The sequence below is a fragment of the Myotis myotis genome, unplaced genomic scaffold (genome assembly GCF_014108235.1).
Source record: "Myotis myotis isolate mMyoMyo1 unplaced genomic scaffold, mMyoMyo1.p scaffold_m19_p_21, whole genome shotgun sequence".
Taxonomy (NCBI): Eukaryota; Metazoa; Chordata; class Mammalia; order Chiroptera; family Vespertilionidae; genus Myotis; species Myotis myotis.
Genome location: NW_023416326.1, coordinates 6386180 through 6409199, shown reverse-complemented (window position 1 = coordinate 6409199; position 23020 = coordinate 6386180). Strand labels below are relative to the sequence as shown.

Below are 23020 nucleotides of genomic sequence, written 5' to 3'. Positions count from 1 at the left end.
AGATCGGTAAATAACTAAGTGAAAATTTGGGGCTCAAGGGACAACTAAAAGAAAGAAAAATCAAGATGCTATTTGAGGATGATAAGGTAATTTACATTTTAGATTATTGAGTTGGAGCTGCTGGCAGGACACATACTGAAATGTCCTTAGAGAATTTAAGGGACCGAAGTTTTGCCCACCTGAGCTGCCTTTTTGGGATATTGATTTAAGCTATTTATTGAGAAGACTTAGAGGGACTCTTTGACCCTCCCCCTCTCTCCTGCCCAAAAGATTCAGGCAGAGAAACCTGCTTTAAGAAGGAGTTCTTAGGATGCCACCTAAGCCTAATTTAAAGTAAGCATGGTAAATAAGAGGCCTTCAGGCGGGGGCTGGTGGTTCTCAACCTTCTGGCCCTTTAAATACAGTTCCTCAAGTTGTGACCCCCAACCATAACATTATTTTCGTTGCTACTTCATCACTGTCATGTTGCTACTGTTATGAATCGTCATGTAAATATCTGATATGCAGGATGGTCTTAGGCGACCCCTGTGAAAGGGTTGTTCGACCACCAAAGGGGTCGCGACCCACATGTTGAGAACCGCTGGGTTAGTGGCTACCTCCTGTGTCCGATTGTTTGTGACTTGCCCAGCAAGGATTTGCCTGCCATGTGTGTTCCCCTCTTCCTCAGCTCCCTGTCAGTGGCCCCTCTCACTTCTGAAATCGAAGACCCCATACCCCACCATTGGTATTCCAGAAACACCGCAGTACGATGTAGAGTGTCATCTGCAAAACTTTCCCATGGCTACTGGTTCTGAACTTGTCCTTTCAGATGGCTAAGCTGTGACTTGACCAAACTGGAAGAAAATCTGACTGATTTTTAAGGGACTCTGCTGTCTAGCTTAGCCCACAGTTTACTCAGTTGTGACAGGACATTTAATACACACACACACACACAACGATTACTAGGTGGGATTTCTAAATGTCAATAAATATAACAAAATCTAGGATTATGTTTTGGCCTGAGTTCAGATGTGAAAGAGTTTGTTAATCAGCAGGTGGTTGTGTGTTTTTCCCCCCAGTTTCTAAAGAGTACCTGCTAGCTCTTGTCTCTCCTCCCCTCTCCCATATTCTCTCTCTGATATTGAAGACAGAAAGAATCCTAAATAAGTGATTTAAGAAAAACAGGGATATTGGTTTCAGAGAACATTGGAACTTTGGTAAAGTTACTAGCATTTTCCTTTTCACTCTAATATATTGAGAAATAACTGAAGCAATTGGAAATAACACGATTATTTATAAAATAATAATGTATTCCACATGACAATACTTAAAATGTACTTAAATTGTCTATTTTTACACGAACACAGCAAGATTTTAAAATTTTTATTTATGGATTTTAGAGAGAGGAGGGGGGAGAGAGAGAGAGAGAGAGAGAGAGAGAGAGAGAGAGAGAACACCATGGATTTGTTGTTCGTATGGGGATCGAACCCACAACCTTGGCATATTGGGATGATGCTCTAACTAACTGAGCTATGTAGCCAGAGCCGAAGCCAACAGTTTTAAATACAGTGGTTAAATCTAACCTGCCTAGTAGTGTAACGTAGAATTTGCAGGTTTATGAGTTGGGAGATTTCAGGTCTTTGGTTCCTGTGACACCTGAACTCATTAAGGGGCTTCTTGAAGTTGTTTATGGGATCAACCATCCAGAGCCTGTGTTTGCCTTTCTTGCAAGGACAAGCACAATGAAACAGTGTCAGCCTCTTTAATAAACTAAATCAAACCATCAAAGAACAGTAAACACCTCCGCTTCCATTTGAATTCTCGAATTCCTTCTTGGGGATTTTTAGGCATTATAGCAGTTGGCATACATAAGGCATGACATCAGCATACCCTAAGATCGCAGGGACTGGGTCTTTTAATATATTTACTTGCCTAAATGCTCCTCCTTTTCCCTCCCTCCCTCTTCCTGTCATTTCCCTCTGCAGGACTGGCTCTCTCTACCCACTGTGAGCTCATACGTGGTCTTTCACTCCCAGCATGTGGTCTCAGAGCCGCAGCAATATCACCTGGGAACTTCCAGAAAAGCACACTCCCAGTCCCACCCCAGTCCTCAGAGTCAGGATCGCTGGGGATGGGACTCAGCAGTCTGCCCCCTAGCAGGTCTTCTAGGAGGTTCTGACGCACACTCAGGTTTGCGAATGCCCATTAGAACTATTGGTCTCATGCGGGGTGGGGAACCTTTGTTCTGCCAAGGGCCATTTGGGTATTTATAACATCATTCGCTTTATATAATCACGTCATATAAATTTGTGTTGCTATGAAAAAAGCTCCTAGATTTATTGAATTTTGAGTCCCGCCTGCGGTTGCCTTGGCAGGGCCGGACCAGATGACTTCTCAGGCCTTGCACAGCCTGCGGGCCGGACGTTCCCCACCCCTGGCCTAATAGTTAGAAATGTATACCTTTTTATTGAGAAAAGGTGTATCCACATACTTAAAAGTCACCGTTTTAAAGCGTACAATTCAGTGGGTTTTAATGTATTTACAACTGTCACCACTGTCTAATCCAGAGGTGGGCAAACTTTTTGACTCGAGGGCCACAATGGGTTCTTAAACTGGACTGGAGGGCTGGAACAAAAGCATGGATGGAGTGTTTGTGTGAACTAATATAAATTCAAAGTAAACATCATTACATAAAAGGGTACGGTCTTTTTTTTTTTTTTTTTTTTTTAGTTTTATTCATTTCAAACGGGCCGGATCTGGCCCGCGGGCCATAGTTTGCCCATGGCTGGTCTAATCCCAAAACATTTTTATCACCCAAAAAGAAACTGCATACCTATGAGCAGTCACTTCCTATCTTCTGTCCTCCCCCCAGTCCCAGGTACCCACGAATCTAACTATTGTTTCTATGGATTTGACTGTTCTGGATATTTCGTGTAAATGGAATCATACAATATGTGACCTGTTGTGCCTGGATTTCATTTAGCGTATTTTCAAGGTTCATTCATGTGGTAGCGTGTATCGGTGATTCTTTTTCTTATGTCTGAATAGTGTCCCGTTGATGGACACAATGGGTTGATCCAGTCTTCTGCTGATGGGCATTTGAGTTGTTCCTTGGCTGTTATGAATAATGCTGCTATGAACATTTGTGTACACATTTTTTTGTGACTATGTTTCCAGTTCTCTTGGGGGTATACAGTTGATTCTCTTTGTTTGTTCTAGTTGTATTTCAGAAAGACTGCCCATGCTGAATTGGTGACTACTGAGTGATAACTTGGCAGGGAAATACAGGACTAGGTTACTTTGAGTTTCTGGTTACATTTTAAATAAAATATATTTTTATTGATTTCAGAGAGGAAAGGAGAGGGAGAGATTTAGAAACAGCAATGATGAGAATCGATTGGCTGCCTCCTGCACGCCCCCTACTAGGGATCGAGCCTGAAATGTAGGCATGTGTCCTGTCTGGAATCGAACTGCGACCTCCTGGTCCACAGGTCTACACTCAACCACTGAGCTACACCAGCCAGGCTAGAGTGACATTTTTGACAACCAATCAATACTTGTCTTGTGTGTGTTTCTCTTTAACACACATCACAGCCTTTTTGAGCTTAGGAACTCTAGACAGCAGTGCACATTACATTTGGGGGCCATTTTAAACAGTGAAATTACCAGGAAAAAGCACAAAGATGTGAACAAAGGGGCACTACAGACTGTGGAAAGAACACGTGTTTACAGTCTGAGAGCTGAACCAAGAGCGCAGCCACCTGTTCATCCTCACCTGGGCTCACATTTTCCACCTCTGCACGTGCATGCCTGATGCCTGCGAGCGCTCCGAGGGGGTACTTTGGGGTCACAAATAAATTTTAGCAAGTTTGTAAATACAGAATCCTCAAATAATGACAATCAGCTGTACCTCCGGGTGGAATTGCTGAGTCGTATGGTAACTGTGTTAATTTTCTGAGGAATTGCGAGACTGTTTTCCGTAGTGGCTGCATCATTTTACATTCCCACCCGGATCTCACTTTCTCCGTATTCTTGCCAACACACGTTTTTCCTTCCTTTTTCGGTTATAGCTATCTGAGTGGATGTGGAGTGGTGTCTCGCTGTGGCTTTACTGTGCATTTCCGTAGTGATTAGTGATGTTGAGCATCTTTCCATGTGCATATTAGCCATTTGTATCGTTTCTTCAGAAAAATGCCTATTTTAATACTTTGGTTTCTTTTAGATTGGATTATTTGTCTTTTTATTGTTGAATTGTAAGTTTTTATGTGTATTATGGATACTAGCCTCTTAGATATATGATCTGCAAATATTTTTTTCCCATTCTATGGGTTGTCTTTTGATGCATGCAAGTTTTTTATTTTGATGAAGTCCAATTTTACCTATTTTTTTGTTTGATCGCTTGTGCTTTGGCGTTATTTTCTTTAATTTTGAAAGTGCTATCTTCATATAATAAATCAGTACAGCCTGTTAAAAGAATTGTTTCCACGTTTTCAGTAAAGAAGTCATGGAGAATTCGATTTTATGATTTCAGTAAATGATCACTTACTTGCCAGTGGACGTCATTTGTCAATTTAAAGTGGTTGTTTGCAGGTATTTACCAGGTTTTTATGTTGTGGCTGTGGCATCAGCAGGGCCCACATGTTAAGGCCATGTCAGTTTCATTTAACAAAGTGCTGGTTTTGTTTGGGAACACTGAAGAGAAGCACTTACAACTTTTAAACAGTATTTTCTTCTTTGATAAAGAAGACTCTTCCTCTTTTAAAAACGAGGAACTTTCTGCCCTAAAAAGCAGGGTCTCAAAAGCCATTTGTGAAGGAACAAAAATCCCCGGAACTCGGAAATAAACACGGATGGGTGTTTATTTGTGTTAGTTTAAATGTAGTAGCCCCGCGTGTCAGAAAACCGAATCTGCGACACTTAAGTTAGTCTAAGCAAGCAAATAATATCAGCTAGCATGGCTTTAATCTACTAAGTAACTTTAAATCCAAGAGATCAAAGGAACGCATAACTGAAAACAGCCCTTCGAGCAGTTTCTCCGTAGAAGCAGGAAAAGGCTAGAAATTACATGTCACCTTCATATCCTGGCTTGTGACCTTGTGCTCAGATCAAGCCCCTCTGTGTGCCAGCTGTTACCGTTATTAAGACCTTGCCCCTAGGGGTTAAGTAGGAGGGAAACTCCTGCCCTATAGGGGAGCAAACACTGCGAGTCCCAGCCCCTAACACGCCTCATTCAAAGCAAGCAAGCGGCACCTTCTTGTCATTCAGTCTGCCCTGCGCCCGGCTGCCGCGGCTGCAGCTGCTGACTCCTGCCCAGCTCTGCTTGCTTTCTGCTGGGCTGCGTCCGTGTCCCTGCAGCGGTTGGGGCTCTTGCTGCTGCGATCCTTTGCTGACCCAAAGGAGCTGGAACTTTCTTCTTTCAACATCAAGGTAATGCTTTGCCTCCTGCCCATTTGTTATCTGGGGAGACTGGACTTGAAAAACTGGACTTTGTCCTGTGCTTCTAAGAGTTGAATTTAAAATTCCAACTTGCCATTTCTTTTCGGAGTAAACTTGGAAGGGCTTCTGCATGCATTGAAATCCGATATTTATTTCAATTGTCGTCTTGCATTAGAAGGTGAGGCAAGCCGTTTCTTAGGAAAGTTTATTAAAACGTGCTTTCTTTATGAAGTTGGAAGGAAACCGCAGATTTAAAGCAGCGTCAACCATTGTTTCCTGCTTTGAGGTTTTCCTTTAACCACTATCTCAATCAGAGAATTTAAAAAAGATGTGCTACTCTTTACCCATTAGTAGCAAACTAGACGCAGAATTATAGGAATGACTTTAATCGCTTTTGTGAATCAGATAGTGTAAGAAAGTAAGAAAACATCAGCATCTTCCCACCTATAAAAATAGGAGTCTCGTGAAGAACCACTTAGGGACTGAACTTCCGGCAAGTTTAATTCTTATCAGCGTTCACTTCGAAGACACGGCTCGGTATACGTCCTCCAGTTGTATTTGAGTCCATTAAGTGCCGTGTGATGAACTACATGCATTTTAATTGTGATCACGGTAACTACATTATAATTGGATTTGCTACTTAAAGCAGAAGTCGGAATATATTTGTCATGTTTACTTTTGTTTAAAATGAGAATGGATGGCTTATATGTGACTGGTAGAAAAATTCAAACTAGTTTAACCTGTGAAATATTTGTGTCCATAGCAAAATGTACATCTGAGAAAAGTAGATAAAAATTTCATAAAACAGATTTCATGCAAATTATGGACTGATCATAATGACTTCAGTGAAAATGCAAGAAATAAATAGACAACGTACTTCACAGTTTGCTAAAATATTATTTGACAGGTATTCCTGTTGAAGGAAAAATGAAATATGTACTTTTTAACCACCAGAGGGTTATTATAGATGATCGTCTTTATAATTTAATGAAACCCCAGGTCCCTTTGATGGCTGGGAAGTCCCCAAACTCTGTCAATAAACTCTAAACCAGTGTCTCACTGTAGACAGTAGGGTCACTATTTCCCATGGCTTTAATGTCTGCTGACACATTTCTACTTTTTAAAATGTTAAAATAAGTAGTCTTTTTGCAATATTTTTTTATTTTAGAATATTGCATTTCTACAAAAAACTATCTGAGAATGCTTTCACTGCCAAAACCTTGTATATCGGAGTATTTCATTGGACTGTGCTCCATTTGTAGCTTGCAGTAGGCAAAAATAAGGCAGAGTATTTTTAATGCTTCCCATGCCCCATCTAGCTTACATCTCAGACCTGAATTATAGAACCGTGAGCATGAGCTAGTTGTATTGATTATGCAAAAAAAAGAAAGAAAGGTAATATTTAAGAATCTGGATTGATGGCCCTGCAAAGCAGTTGAGAAAATACATGTCACTGGTGAAAAAAGTGAAGGGATTAAGAAAAAATGAAAGATGCAGATAACAGTATGGTGATTGCCAGAGGGAGAGGGTGTTTGGGGGAGGTGGTAGAGGGCAAAGTGGGGATAGAGGGAAGGAGACTTGACTTTGGGTGGTGAGCGCACGATGCGGTGTGCAGATGATGTGTTACAAGGTTGTAACCAATGTCACCCCAACAAATTCAATTACAAAAAGAGAAAAGAAAAGAAAATGCATGTCACCCTTGCCTCAGGCTGGGAAATGACTCATATGCCTTATAAAATTGATTCAGCCAACATTGTCATGTAATCCCAGTGGCTTTGTCATTTATACTGAACCAATAATCAGCCCTTGGCAAGCGGTGGGGAACCTGCTTTTTAGTGTTTGCGGGGCACCAGTCCCTCACCTTCCGTTGTAACTGCTGAGCTCCTGGGGCTGGACCAGAGCACTCTCTCACTCACAGCTCCTCTCTTACCACTCGTGTGGGCGACGTACAGCCTTTGCACGCTGACTGTGAACATTTCCCAGTTTTTTAAAAATTGTAATTTATTGATCACATCCTAACACAGGAAGTAGACAAATGAACTGCTTAGCCTGCCAGCCTGTCGGGAAAAAATATAAAACAAAGCAACTATAGCAAATTAGAAAAGGGAGACTTGGGGAAGAGGGTGCCTTTGTTCTCTCTGTCTTCTATTCTTTCGTCATTTTAATCTGTATTAAACAGGCTCGCTTATGACAGGCCCACATATGAGGTTGTAAGGGAAGTATTCAGGAGGAACACTACAGGTGCTCACATGCCTATAAATAAGGAACCCGCCTAGGTAACCGAACAATATGATTTAATTACCTCTGTGTGCAAGCAGGAATCCCACAGGAACAGTAAATATCATTTCAGTTCATCTAATACAAACAAGAAAGCAAATAGCAGAAATCATCAGCATTTATAGGGTAATTTAAGTAAAGAATAGAAAAAGACCTCTGAAAGGTGTATCCAGGCTCTTATTACTAAATTAATTTCCTGACCCAATTCAAGTAAGAAAAGATGTTTTCCTACACTTAACATCTCAGAGCCCTTTAAGTAAAAATGTGTTTCATGCAAACACTCTGAGAGCCATTTCCCAGGTCGCTCAGTGGGCGGAGGGACCCCTTGGATGTCTGGGCGGGGGTAGGAGGGGGTGGGGGCGGTTCCTGCGGGGAGAACCCATCTGGGAGCTGCTCTAGGAATCTCATTTGCTGCTTCTCAAACTTCCCCAAGCAGCAGGGAGTGGGGCCTGGTGGCATCAGAGACTTAGCATTTGTGGGAAAAGCTGAGATGATTCCAAGTGTAGCATTAAAACCTGCACCTTGCAATCCAAGTCAGACAACTTCCAAGGCCTTTATGGTGATTGGTCTCCGTTTCTGACTTTATGGGAGATGCCGTAAGAACTCTCCCCGTCTTCTGCCTCACAGCGTCTGGGGATAGACGTTTCTTAATTGGATTGACCTCTGCGATGGATTTTTCCTTTGAGCTGCTAAGTCTGAGGTTTCGAGATGTGTGAAGTCCTAGACGTGCGTGGTGACTTCAGACACGTGTGATCCCTTCGGCAGCATTGATGATGCTCGGTAATCTGAGCCTGTTTCTGAGCAGGCCTGGGGGGGCGGGGCACAGGAACATTGCTCACTTATAAACTTGCCTGTTTTGCGATGTTAGTGGAGCCAAATAGTTTGAGATGAAATATTACGGCCTCACGATAGGCCTCTCCCATCTTGAGGGACCTGCTTATTACCAAGGCATCTTGTAATTCTCATTTGGCGGGGAGGTGGGGCAGGGAGCAGGCCTGGGGCCTGGAGGCGGTCTGATCCGAGAATTGGAACATTTAAGATGCTTAAAATGCAGTCAAAATCTTCCCCTTTTCTTCATTACTGGTTTATTCTTTTTGTGTAAAACTTTAGGAAACATGCCTTTATAATAGAGGGGCTTGGGCTTCGTTTTTTGGAGATTGGCAGTGGTTGGGGTAGAGTTTTCCTTGAGGGTTAAATGAACTCATGAGACAAATTGGCTATATCCTAAACTTTATTCAGATGATCTCTAAATGATTGCGGTTATGTGACCACTCGTTTATGTCTGTACAACATTGTTCCACATACATTCTGCCCTGTTCTCTCTCAAAGTAATGTCTTAATAAAGGTTTCTCTTCACCCTTGTCCCCATGCTTATACTTCAAAAGTACTATAGATGAAACCCCTTTTCATTATAACCAACAAAACGTTAAGATAAGCAAATACTACAGAGCATATCTAACATGAAGTACTCAGTGCAGTTTTTTAAAATTATACAGCCACATTCTTCATTTCAAGCAATGTTTTGAATGTTGACTATTTTGAGTGGCATTTGCTTGCTCTTATAAATTGACTAGAGGCCTGGTGCACGAAATTCGTGCACTGGGGAGGGGAGAGCCCTCAGCCTGGATTGCGAGAGGGCACAGGCCAGGCTGAGGGACCCCACCGGTGCATGATTGGGGCTGGAGGGACACGGGAGGTTGGCCAGCCGGGGAGGGACTGCAGGAAGGCTCCAGGGCATGTCCGGCCCATCTCGCTCAGTCCCAATATGCCAGACCCCAGCAGCAAGCTAACCTATCAGTCGGAGCGTCTGCCCCCTGGTGGTCAGTCCACGTTATAGCAAGCATTTGAGCAGCCTTAGCATATCATTAGCATATTATGCTTTGATTGGTTGAACAGATGACCGGACACTTAGCATATTAGGCTTTTATTATATAGGATTAGCATTACTTTTATAAACTGTAAGTCATTGGTTCTCACCCCTTGCTGCACAGTAGAATCATCTGGGGAGTATTTTTAAAAATACGAATGCTGCCCTAGCTGGTTTGGCTCAGTGGATAGAGTTTCAGCCTTTGAATAAAAATATATTTTAAAAGAATACTAATGGCCACACCACATTGCAGTATGGATTAAATCATAACGTCAGAGCCTGTGTCTGTAATTTTTTATTTGTTTATCACTGGAGTGACTGTAATGTGCAGAAAGGGCTGAGGCTGCTGTAATAGATTTGTTACTTGTGGATATTTATGATATTTATTGCATTTCCTTCAAGATTTGCAGCAGACTCTCAGTGAATGTCTTGGCTGGTTCTTGGGTTAGTTGACAACCTCTCAGAGGGCTTTCTAGAATTTGAAAGACTATTGATAGATATTTCTGATTATAGAAAACTTCTCTAGTTTTGTTTTGTATATTCTTTATTATACAAATGAACATAAGTCTCCAGACTTAAGATTCAGTAGAAATTAGTGCAACTTAATAAAACTAGTGAAATACAATTTTTTTAAAAAATCCTCATCCGAGGATATTTTTCCATTGATATTTTAGAGAGAGTGGAATAGAGAGGGAGAGACAGAGAGAAATATCGGTGTGAGAGAAACACATTGATTGGTTGCCTCCTGTACGAGCCCTGACCAGGGCCCGGGCCGGGGAGGAGCCTGCAACCGAGGTACATGCCCTTGCCGGACTCAAACCCGGGACCCTTTGGTCCGCAGTCTGACGCTCTATCCACTGAGCCAAACTGGCTAGGCCTGGAATAGAATATTTTAAGGGGAATTTAAATTCATCTGAAATAGGAACTCAAAGATATAAGAAACCTCTCTCTCAATCAAGAGCATTGATGCTTATGAATATAGCACTTGTAAGTGTGGGAAGAAGTGGTGAAGATTCTGTGGACTGATAAGTTTTATGGATGAACTTGGGAAATATCTCTTTCTTGAAATATATATGTAGGAAGATAGCTTTTTTTGCTAAAAAGAGGATGTTGTTGACTATCATTTACCCCAGATTGTAAAAGATAAACTTTATTTTATACCCACATCGATCTCTTACCAAAGGCACATTGGACATAAAATAAATGAGAGAAATAAGATTCGTGTTTCCACAGCCCTGACATTCCTATTGCTCACCCCGCAGGTATAATGGCTCTGCCTTGACAGCCTGACTCATATCCAGCAATGACATGCTTCCTAAATTCAGGGTCTTCAGATGTGCCATGGCGCATACACTGTGATATCTTCCCAAGGTCATTTGATTCTTGTTGTTGCAAATATGAAGGGTAGAGGACTTTGCCTGGCAATTTTAATTGTTTCCCTGTATCATAAAGCTCTTTGTAAATATTATGAACATTTTTTGTAATAATAAAACGTATAACATTTACAGTTTATCGGTGCCTTTATCAATATATATCTCATATGGCCCTAGCTGGTTTGGCTCAGTGGATAGAGTGTCGGCCTGCAGACCAAAGGGTCCCAGGTTCGATTCTGGGCAGGGGTACATGCCTGGGGTTACGGGCTCAATCTAGGGCAGTGATGGCGAACCTTTTGAGCTCGGCGTGTCAGCATTTTGAAAAACCCTAACTTAACTCTGGTGCCGTGTCACATATAGAAATTTTTTGATATTTGAAACCATAGTAAAACAAAGACTTATATTTTTGATATTTATTTTATATATTTAAATGCCATTTAACAAAGAAAAATCAACCAAAAAAATGAGCTTGCGTGTCACCTCTGACACACGTGTCATAGGTTCGCCATCACTGATCTAGGGCGTGCAGGAGGCAGCCAATCAATGATTCTCTCTCATCATTGATTTTTCTCTCTCTCTCTCCCTCTCCCTTCCTCTCTGAAATCAATAAAAATATATTATATATGTATATAAATATATATATAAATATATATATATATGTACCTCATATTAAAAGAGGTTATATAAAAGTGTTAGGTAGGTTTCCATATTCAACATTGGTATTAGTTATCATAAGTTTTATCTACCTTCTTAATAATATAATTTACTAGGAAAGTAGTACATTTTCATTGTAAAAGAATAGTAATCTTTACTTTTGGATTTTTTGCTTTTTCATGGTGTGATGGAAAGCAAACTAATATCTAGAAAGTTCTTATGAAATGTATATTTAGGGTATTCTCAAATGTATGACACTGTGTTTTGGGAAAATGGTTTCTAACGCATTGCAGTTTATGCTGAAGGGAAATAATAACTATCATTTTTGTATAGTTCTTTGCAACATATAAAATGTTTATAGGTGATTAAGTGAAGATATTTAGAAGCGTTTTTACTGAAGGAGAGTTTAATGGTAGAAAAGAAAGTTCATGAACTCGAAGAAAAATAAGAAAATTTAATTTGTCTCAGCAGGGTTGGAGATTATATTTCCTTATTTAAGACCACTCTTTATAGTTCCTTAAAAGTGCCGATGCTTTATTAAAGATTCAGATTTGCTGTCAGGTCACAAGGACATTACTTTGAAATAGTCTAAATGCTGCATGACCGCCTGGCCGGTGTTGCTCGTTGGCTGAGCATCGACCCATGAACCAAGAGGTTGCTGGTTTGATTCCTGGTCAGGGCACATGGCCTGGGTTGTGGGCTCGATCCTCAGTAGGGCGTGTGCAGGAGGCAGTTGATCAATGTTTCTTTCTGTCTATCCCTCTCCCTTCCTCTCTCTCTAAAATCAATAAAAATATATTTTTTAAAATGCTGCATGACCATCAAGGCCAGTCCATGACCTTGCTTTTCAGGTCTTCATAACATGATACTTAATTCACTGAAATATGTTTCTTAAGTGCAGGATTGTGCCTTTTAAAACTATCTTGGGAAATATTTTTCATGTGGACCTTCAGACCGAACTTTATATCAGTAGCCTCTAGTGGGCCTATAAAAGCTAGCTGAACTTGGCAATGCCCTAGGAGCATCCTGAGGTAGTGGAAAAGCCTTGCTTTTTGAGACATACTCGTCTGAGATTGAATTTTAATCATGTGATTTGGCGGGGTTATACTTTAATATTTTTGACCCTCAGTTTTCTCTGTAATGGTTTAATAATATCTTCATGGAGGTGTTGCAAAGAAAGTATTTCACACAGTGAGTTGTTAAAACACACACACACATTTTTAATAGTCCTTTGAGGGGAAAAATATTCTGGGAGACAAAACCTAGTTGATGTCCTTATCCTGCCCGTCTTGAATAGCCCACGGCAGCAGATGCCTAAAACCCAGTTCTTTGTCAGTTTCTCTGGTGCTTTTAGAGAAGCTATTTGTTCTCTGGCCACAGCACTAAGTATGACTAGTCAGTTTAGTACCAGTGATCAGAAATGAGACCATCATTTGGGGCTAAGCATCAAGCGGTTTTAAGAGGAGCTGTTTTATATTAAAACAGGATTGGTAAGTAATGGGTATGGTACCCCCAGACTCCTTTATCCCCAGTGGGAAAGACCCCAGCGGTCTCTCTACAACCGTCTATTGATATGGAGGGCCGCTGGAGAGGAAAGGCCAAGCTCACCCAGTTACCTGGGCAGGCGCTTTAGTCCATGTGTGTGTTGCCCTGAAGAGGTTAAAGATCTCACTGGTTGTTTTTCTATGCACACAACAGTTGGGGTCAGAAAACAAGCCAGAATTAAACTTGGTTGTCAGTTAGAACCACTGTTGTTAAAATTTGTTGCTTTTCTCTGTTTTAATCAGAAAAAATGGGCCTCTCTTTCTCTGTCGAGTGTTGTCCTGTCCCTACTTGTTCTATCCATCTGCTTTAATTGTGTGTCCTTTTATCATTGCTTCGGCCTCATTCTCTTGTAGGCGCCCCACCTAGTTTGTGGCCGGGCCTTGCTACACAAAATGCGATCCGGGACCAGCAGGTGGCCATGCTGTTGGCAGCTTGCTGCCCCACTCCACAGGGGCTCTATCAGAATCTGCACGGTAGCATCACCCCCAGGTGGTCCTTCATGCCCGAGAAGCACTGGGCTAGTGTTGTGTATTTTTTAAAATATATTTTTATTGATTTCAGAGAGGAAGGCAGAGGGAGAGATAGAAACATCCATGATGAGAGAGAATCATCGATTGGTTGCCTCCTGCGCGCCCCCTATTGGGGATCGAGCCCACAACCCGGGCATATGCCCTGACCGGGAATCAAACCGTGACCTCCTAGTTCATGGGTTAATGCTCTACCACTGAGCCACACCGGCGGGGCAGGGTTGTGTATTTTATCTAGTGAACCTGTGCTATAGGAGCATCACTCTCCTGAACAAGATGATTGGCTGCACCGTGGGGCCTTGTTGGTGACCCAGTCTTGCCATTTCTGGTTAAGTTTGGCGTTATGGAACCTCATGAAGCAAAGGGTTACCCTGGAACACATCACCTGAGCTTATGAATGTAGTTTAGCCGAAAGCCCTCCAAACCTTGGCATCAGGCTTTGAGGGGACCACTTAAGGCCGACTGTGTCTCAGGTTTTCTTTTGCAAAATGGAGTGGCAATGCCTGCCACACCTGCTCTTCTGAGGGCTATGAGGAGGAGCAACTCAAGAGAGCTCATGCGTGGGAAAGTGTTTGGCAATACCAAAGCGGTGTGCTGGTGTGGCTGTTGTGGGGTGAAGGTGATGTGCCTGCAGGCCGGAGGAGCTGTTTGTGAAGGGTGGTGATGGCTTTGCTAAGTGGTTCCCGTGGTAATTGGGGCAGGTCTGTGTATCCTCTTCAACAATACATTTATATTCCAACTTGACAGTTTGCTGGCCACGCCAGCAGTTCTGACTTCCAGTTCCAAGTAGTTACCATGAGCTTTTCATAAAACTCTTTTTAGATGTTGAACCACCTCAACAGTTTGCATCCTTTGCGTAAATTGGGCATCATTAGCACGTCTTGGCATGCAATATGTTGACAAATAAAATGTCCATAATTCAAACAGATCCTATTAGGATTATATGGTAGCATTTTCAGTGAGATACAACTTGTTGTCTTCGAAGCAAGGTGATTTCCTTACGCCTTATAGGTGCTGAGTGTCCTGAGTCCCAGACCAGAGTAGGATATAATCGCTCGACCCTTCTCCTCACATGAACCCTGATGACTTTTCTCTCTACCTTCCAGCATGACTGAAATGTGACGTGTGTCTTCTCTGTCGTGTCCGCTTAATGCTTATGGAACTAGTCAGGGTGCTCTTGGCTTAGATAGCTTTAGTCCAACAAGCAATAATTATGTTTCCGAAAATTTGGAAGCTGTAAGATAAGATATATTTTTGGAACATATATTTACATATATGTTTGAATATTTATTTTTCTGAATAGTTTGTATTCATCTGTTCTTATTCCCTAGCTCCATTTTCATTCCCTGCTTTCTCCATTTGATATATTGTGTAGGGTGTTACTGTAAATGAGCACATATATAGCAGCAGATAAACATTTTTAGATGCATCCAGTGAATAGGTATCTGGTTATCCTTTAAGGTAAAATAAGTTTGCTTTTGCATGTTGATATTAATTACCTTTTGTTCATTATTAGTCACTGTGCTAGACACTTTATGCGTTGTTTTGTTAAAATCCTATATAGAAGATACATTTGTAATAAAAGTTGCAAGTGGTATGGAAAGTAAAATGTGAAACTTCTCCACCTTCCCAAATGGCCCAGTCCAACCTTCTGTCACGAAATAATGGTAACATTTTCTTAAGTCCTTCTAGGAATTATCTGTGTGTTCTAACCATGTATTTGTGTCTCCCTCACATTTTGAACAAACTGGATTCATACCATGTAGGCTGTTCTGCAGCTAGGGTTTATTTACACATGAAGATCGGCTTTGGATTTCTTTCCATAGTGGTAACCCTGAGCCAACTCATTTGTGTTCCTGTTGTACAGCACACCCAACGTATGGACATGACAGAGTTTAATTCTCATATTGATTTAGTTCGTTTCCTGTTTTCACTGGTACGAACAGTGGTGCGGTCAATAACTTTATCCATACATCATCTTTACACATTGTTCAAATTTGTCCAAAGGATAAATGCCTAGTAGAATCGTTGGTCAAAGATGAGGGTATTTTAAATTTTGATTAATTGCTCTCTTAGAGGGTTGAACCAATTTGCATTTCAAACAAATTTAACTCTAAGGACAAGCAAGACTTAGAGGCCCTAAGAGTGTGAGTAACTTGACCCAGGCTCTCAACTTTCAAACGCAGACCCGGCCAGGCTCTTTCTTCCAAGATACAGATGTCTCGGCTGCCATCTTCAAACACAGTTCTGGCTTTCAGACTAGGGAGCAGCATTCTGTCTTTTTTTTAATAATCTCACTCAATGAAGCAATAATGATAATTCTTCCATTATAAAAACATTGCCCTTTATAGTTTTCAAAACATTTTTGTATTCTCATAATGATCCTATGACATGGACATTGATTACTAGCCTGATTCATACATTTGAAGAACTGAGGCTCAAAGGCAAAACACTTAAATCTTAAAATATAATCAAAAGATGGTTCTTGGCCAAAGGCCTTGTAGCCCCCACACGGTGGAAGCACCCAGAACATTAAAATGCTAGTAGAAGAGGTGAAACGGGGAGATGCGATTAGTGGCTGTGACTGTATTGCCGTTGGCATATTAAGCGCATGAACAGGAAACACACTAAAGTCTCTGGCCATGGGCCCCATCACACCTCCAGAAGAGCTGTTTTCTGGCAGCCCTGTGTATTATGGCCCCGGGGAAAACGGGTGATTTCAACATAGCTGTCTTTTAAAATTGTTCATTATATTTGATCCAAAACTGAGTTTAAATTCCCACCGTGAATACCATGATCATTGCATTTCTAATCACAGAGCATTCATTACATTTACAGTAGCTCCTTTTTTATGGTGTTGACTTGCCCTCTGTCTCATCCCCTTTTCTGTTCTATCTTAGGCTCAAATCAAATCTTTTTCTCATTTGTCTCGGTTCTAAAGAGAGAAGCTCTTTTTCTATATGGCCATGGGTCAGCTCTTGAGTTCAGATGGAAGCTTTGCTGTTCTCCTGGTCCCCGAATCCTACACAAGTGCATCTACTGAACTTGATCCATAGACATCTCTTAGGACAATCTTTCTTCTGGTTTTGCTTTTTATTATTTTTTTACTTCTAATTCATAACTTATAAAGTCAATATGATTTTTCTCATTTTATGATTAAAGACATAATCATAGAAAGCTCATGTGACTGATTTTAACTACAAGCCAGAGTTCGAATTATTCTTTACTATCCACTAGCTCCTAATTCATTGCAAGAGGTCTCCAAGTTACGAAACAGGTTTTGTTCCAGAAATTCATTTGTAAGTCAGTGATTTGGCATTCGAACTGCATTTTACCACATTGGGGGGAAAATGTTATAAATGGTGATTGAGTCCCTTGGCTGGCTGCAAAAATCTGTTTAACTCTTGTGTAACTACAAAATGATGCATTTGTAATTTTTTAAAAAAAAGAGGGAATGATAGTTGTCATTCTGGTTACAAAGAAAAAGAAAAACTATTATAATTATTTAAAAAATATTTGTATTAATTTCAGAGATGAAGGTAGGGGGGTAGAAACATCAATGATGAAGGAGAATCATTGATCGGCTGCCACCTGCACACCCTACACTGGGCATCGAGCCCATAACTTGGGCATGGGCTCTGACTAGGAATTGAACCATGACCTCCTGGTTCATAGGTCAGTGCTCAACCACTGAGCCACGCTGGCCTGGCAAAAAATTACTTTTTCCTGAGGAAAAGCAGATTTGGTTAGAAGATAGGGAAACATGGAATTGACAAGAGCTTAGAGGGGATGTTAGGGCTCTTGGGAGGGTGTTGGAGAAAGATTGATGGCCTCTGTGTTAAGCCCAGTCTCACTTGAAAACTGAGGATTTTATTGTTAGACTAGAGGCCCAGTGCCGGAATTCATGCACCAGTGGGGTCTCTCGGCCTGGCCTGCGGGATCGGGCTGAAACTAGCTCTCCAACATCCCCCGAGGGGTCCCGGATTGTGAGGGGGCTCAGGCCAGGCCGAGAGACCCCACTGGTGTACAATCAGGGCCAGGGAGGGACACGGGAGGGCTCCAGGGCGTGTCTGGCCTGTCTCACTCAGTCCCGATTGGCTGGACACCAGCAGCAAGCTAACCTCCGGTCAGAGCGTCTGCCCACTGGTGGTCATAGCGAGCGGTTGAGTGGCCTTAGCATGTCATTAGCATATTATGCTTTGATTGGTCGAACAGACGACTGGACGACCGGACACTTAGCATATTAGGCTTTTATTATATAGGATACTTTTACTAGCACAACTCACCCAACAGCTGTGATTAGAGTTAATAGGATTGATTGAATTAAACACTTTAAAAAAAAAATAGACTCTGAGATATTAACCAACCTGGGAAGGTAGAACCAAACCATCAAACCAGAAAAGCCTTCCTTCTGTCCTCCTGATGGAAAGGGGAAAGGGAGTCATTGATTTTCCCATTCAGCCCAGTAGATCCCATCAGCTGGCCTAGCGTGGCCGAGGTCAGGAGGGGAGGCTCCGGAGCGTGAGTCATGGGTGGAGGCGAGAAAAAGAATGTGCCCTCAGTATTTGTAGAGTGAGAGCTTCCACTTCTGGGAAATGACTGCATTTATCTCATCCAGCGTTGGCTTCTTACATTATCTAGACTGCCTTTCACTTAAGCGAACAAATAAGCATCTTACATTTCGATTAACTTTTTTTTTAAAGTGCCTTTTTAGATGGCCTTTATGTTCTGTTTTTTCAGAGCATTTGCACACAGCGTTTTCCTTTTGTTAACAACAAAAGGGAGGATCTGTCCTTCAGTAAACAGAAGCTGAAGTGAGCAGATCTTGCTGAGACAGCACGCTGAGAAGTGGTGGAGGATTAGAGTTGGTGCCTCCTGGGTCAGTTGGGGCTCTTCCACTCCCTACCTGCCTTCCTCCTAGCTGGATAAGAGGATACATTTCACTGCCATTGCTTGGTGTTGGGTATGTTATCTGAGTATTTTATAGAACATATAAAACTATATTTTATAGTATATATGTATACCCAGGAGTGACTCAGTGAAAGAGAGAGCAACGGTATTTACTGCAACAATGCAAAAGCCCTCTCAGTAGCCATCATAAAGGCAGTGGGATTGGCAGACCCCTTTCAAAGTGATGAGAGAGGCAACAGCTCCTTGATTTAATGTATGTTTTGGTATTTATAAATGCTTTGTCTTTTTATTAAAACAGTTGATTAAATTCCATCTCTCTTAGCTCTGATACTTATGTAATGGAATGTATGTATGTGTGTGTGTGTGTGTGTCTGTGTCTGTCTGTGTGTGTTTGAGGAGTTTTATCTAAAAGGTAAATAAATCAGTAATGCTAAATTTGTCTCCTAGCATAATGGGTATCTTCTGGGCATGAGGATGCAGGTGGAAACTCTATGCATTGTTCGGGCATGTTCTGCTCGGAAGTGCCCCCGTTGAGTAGTTTTCACGGGGGGTGGAAACACCATGTCCGCAGATGGGAAAGAGGTGGTTGGTCTGGGTACCTGTGGTCCGCAGAGGTGGGGGAGGCTGGAGAGAGGGCGCTCCTGAAGCTGTTTTGTCTGCATAGAAGATGCTGTTCCAGAAGGGCTAGCGAGCCAAACCATTCTTTTCCTCTTGTTGGCTTTCATGTAAGGTTAAGTAGACCAATCAGAGCCAGAACCCTTGTTTTCAAAGAGCTGTTTTTAAGTATCTTTCCTGACTTTCCACAGATTCGCCTGCCTCGCGATAACTGGATGGTTTTATGTCGTTGTCTTCCTTAGGGTCAAGAGATTGGAGCATGGCTATGAGCAATGGAAACAGCGATTGTGTGGTTCTGAGCAATGGCAGCCTCGCAGCCAGCGCAGCCCCCCCGAGCCCCCCGTCCCCCTTGGACGGAGACCTTGCAGCCCAGCAGCTCCCACCCAAAGAAGCACCAAGAGCAAAAGTGAGTCCAAACGGATGCCTGCAAGTGAATGGCACAGTCAAATCATCCTTCCTGCCTTTAGACAACCAAAGAACGACGCAGCTGTTGCCGCCCTGCTGCCACCCTTGCCCATACCATCACCCGTTGACTAGCCATAGCAGTCACCAGGAGTGCCACCCCGAGGCCGGCTCGGCATCCCCGTCTGCTTTGGCCTCGTGTTGCCTGCAGCCCCACTCAGAGTACTCGGCACCTCTGTGTCCACACCATGCCCCTGTTTACCAGACCGCGTGCTGCCTCCAGCCCTCTCCATCCTTCTGCCTGCATCACCCCTGGCCCGACCATTTTCAGCACCAGCCTGTGCCACAGCACGTAGCCAACATCAGGTGAGTGGTCCCAACGTCCGGCTAGCCGTCAGCTTTCATAATGCGACTGATTATATTGTACGGTCAGGGCACATACAGCCAATAGTGCATAAATAAGTGGAACAACAGATCGCTCTCAAACCCAGTAAATTAACAACAACAAAAACGATTTACGGAGCAGCGTGAGCCCGCTCCAGCCTGGCTCAGCCTGGCTGGGCCCTGGAGGAAGGGCGTGTGGTTGGAGAGGAGAGGGACGCTGGGACCAAGTCCTACAGGCACTGTCAGTCACGTTCAGGAGATCGCTAGACTAGATCCTGTGCCAGTGGGAGGTATTATGTGTGTGTGCATGGTTTTTGTGTGTGTGTTTTTATTGTGGAAAAATATATATAACAAAAGTGATCATTTCACCATCTTTAAGTGTACAGTTCAGTAGCATTAAGTACATCCAGATGGCCATGCAGTCGTCACCACCGTCCATCTCCAGAAGATTCTTTGTCTTCCCAAACTGTAACTCCATGCCCATTAAGTCCAATCACTCCCCGTTAGCCTCACCCCCAGCTCCTGCCAGCCACCATTCTCCTGTCTGCCACCAGGAATTTGGCTACTCTAGGGACCTCAGAGAATTGGAATCATAGCGTACTTGTGTCCTTTTGTTAATGGCTGATTTCACTTAGCAGGGTTCATTCACGTTCCTCCAAGCTTAGAGTAGTATGGCAGAATTCCCTCCCCTTCTAAGGCTGAATAATACCCCACTGTAGGCATGGATAGGCCACAGTGCGTTTATCCAGTCATCTGCCAGTGGACAGTTGGGTTGCCTCACCCTTTGGCTGTGGTGACTCAAACAGCTGTGAACCTGGGTAAACAAATATCTGTTTGCGTTCCTGCTTTCACTTCTTTCGGGTCTACACCCAGAAACACAATGACCGGATCCTATGGTCATTCTGTTTCATTTTTGGGGGGCCAGCAAACCGTTTCCACAGCTGCCGTGGCGTTTTACATTCCCACCAGCAGTGCACATCCTTGCTCACACTTGTTCTTTTGTGTGGTTTTTTAAAAAAATTACAGCCGTCTTAATGGCTGTGACATTACAGATTTTTAAGCAAAAAGAAGTCCTGTCAGATTTGCATGTGAGAGAGGCCCCTGGTCTGTCTGCATTGTAGAGAGCAGGCTGGGCTGGGTCAGGACCACTGGAGAGAGGAGGACCGGGAGGAGGCTTGCTGCAGTAATGCAGGTGAGAGATGATGTGACTTGAACCAGGGTTTAGAAATCATTTCAGGCTGGAGGGATTTACAGGTCCTACATCCAGCTGGTCATGAGAATCACCTGGAGAGTTACAAAAAACATACGTATAAAAGGAAGGTTTTTTTGCACCGGAAACAGTAGAGACCCTAGGAGTTCAGAGGTGGGAAGGATCCCTGTGGAGTGAGGTCAGGGACAGTCTGATGGAGAAGAGAGAACTTGAGTGACCCTCGAAGGGCGACCAGGACGTGAGAAAGGACTGGAGGAGGCAGAGCCTGGGAGTGGGGGAAGGTATGCAAGAAGAAAGCCAGGCTGAAGGAAAGTAAGGAGAATGGGTGGCGGGTCAAGGGTCATCTGGCTGGTCCCGAGAGACGATAGGTGTTCCATCCTGAACAGTCGGGCTGTCTCCGAGCCTCCAGGCTGCTGGCCTGCGCTTTGTCCTGCGAGATCTGGAAAATGTCTCGCAGGAGCCAGTCACGTTCCATGTGTGCTGGTTGAAGCAAAGTATTCATTGGGGATCTTCTTATTGCCGCATTAAATGGAAAGGGGCAATGGTTTATGACAATTACTAAGGAGTTCTGCATCCAAAAATAGCATACAAAATTTCTAATCCAAACTACACTTACCTTTTAATTTGGTGTCGCAGAGAAATGAGCTCAGTGGTACCAGAGGACTTCGTAAATGATACTTGGCAATGCCACAGACGCATGACCATGGCAGGCAACCTGTGATGGTTTTGGGCACCTGCCAAATGCCTTTTTATTTCCCTGAAGGTGGTTTCGTAGACAGATGGTCAGTTTGAGTGTTCCCCGTGGCACCCTGGAGGAGTTACAGCTATGCAGAGTTAAGAAGGCTTGGCACAGAGGGGCCCAGCACCCCCCAGCATTAGCTCAGCCCCTTAAAGGTTAGATAAACATCATCCCCCCTCCCCCATATATTGTGACTGTGTCATTTTTTTGTAACCTATATTTTCTTTCTCCTTTGGCTCTTTATTAATTTTCCAATTTCTGACTCTTTTCAGAGGTTTTCTTTTTGTTTCCCCTTAGGACACTAGTTACTTTCTGTGGAGGGAACTCTTTAGAAGTAAGGATTCTTGTCTTGTGTTAGAAGAGATAGAACCTACCACTGGAAGCCTTGTTCTTTTGTATGTGCTTTACCATAAGGCCCAGGGGTAGTTATAACGTTGAGCGTCATTTTCCGAAGTGCCTTCCTTTGCTACCCCTGGCCTTCGGTGAGCCAGCCTTCCCCCTCTCCTGCGCCCTGGTGACTGTGCCATTGCAGTTAGCTACGGAATTGGAACCCACAATCACTTTGAACACCTCAGCAGCATTGTAGCGTGAACCTGGACATAGACACAGACCCCAGAGCCTCCGATTTGCCCACATCACCAGACTCAACCCTATGGCTTTTCTAAGATATTGGAGCCATGAGTGGAGACATTCAAGTTAGTTACTCACTTATTTAGCAAGTATTTCATGAGAACTTGCTAAGTGTTAAGTGCTGGGGACAGGTTAAAAACTGAGTCCATGGTCTCCATCTTCAAAGACGTGGCAGGGATGTGGACAGGGTAAGACACTTGGATTGTGCGTGAGCCATCCACAGGTAGCTTGCCTTCCTTGATCAGCAAATATTGACTGAGTAGAGGCTTTGTTCCCTGGAGCAGCAACGGTAAATATCAGTGCTTTGTCAGGGGCATAGCTGGTTCTTCTATTAATACAAAAAGAGAGCCAGCTTTATAAGTTCATTTCCCCCTCCTTTCCTCTCTCAGCCCTGAAAGGTTACTAGTAGCTAAAAAGTCATTGGTCTTTGTTTATTGATATTCGTTGTAACCTGTCTAGGACTATGGCATG

The 23020-nt window shown here is 43.0% G+C and overlaps 1 protein-coding gene across 10 annotated transcripts in view; it reads left to right on the top strand.

The window, feature by feature from the left end:
* Positions 1 to 23020, top strand: part of DISP1 (dispatched RND transporter family member 1) — a 115267-nt gene that overhangs the window by 55503 nt on the left and 36744 nt on the right. For 8 of the 10 annotated variants that reach the window (XM_036354720.1, XM_036354724.1, XM_036354727.1 and 5 more), the window contains one exon: positions 19427 to 19952. In XM_036354720.1, the coding sequence (XP_036210613.1) occupies positions 19427 to 19952 (526 nt within the window). Of the gene's footprint in view, positions 1 to 5231; positions 5407 to 19426; positions 19953 to 23020 lie in introns of those variants that run through there. The other 2 variants (XM_036354728.1, XM_036354730.1) reach the window with 2 other exon arrangements.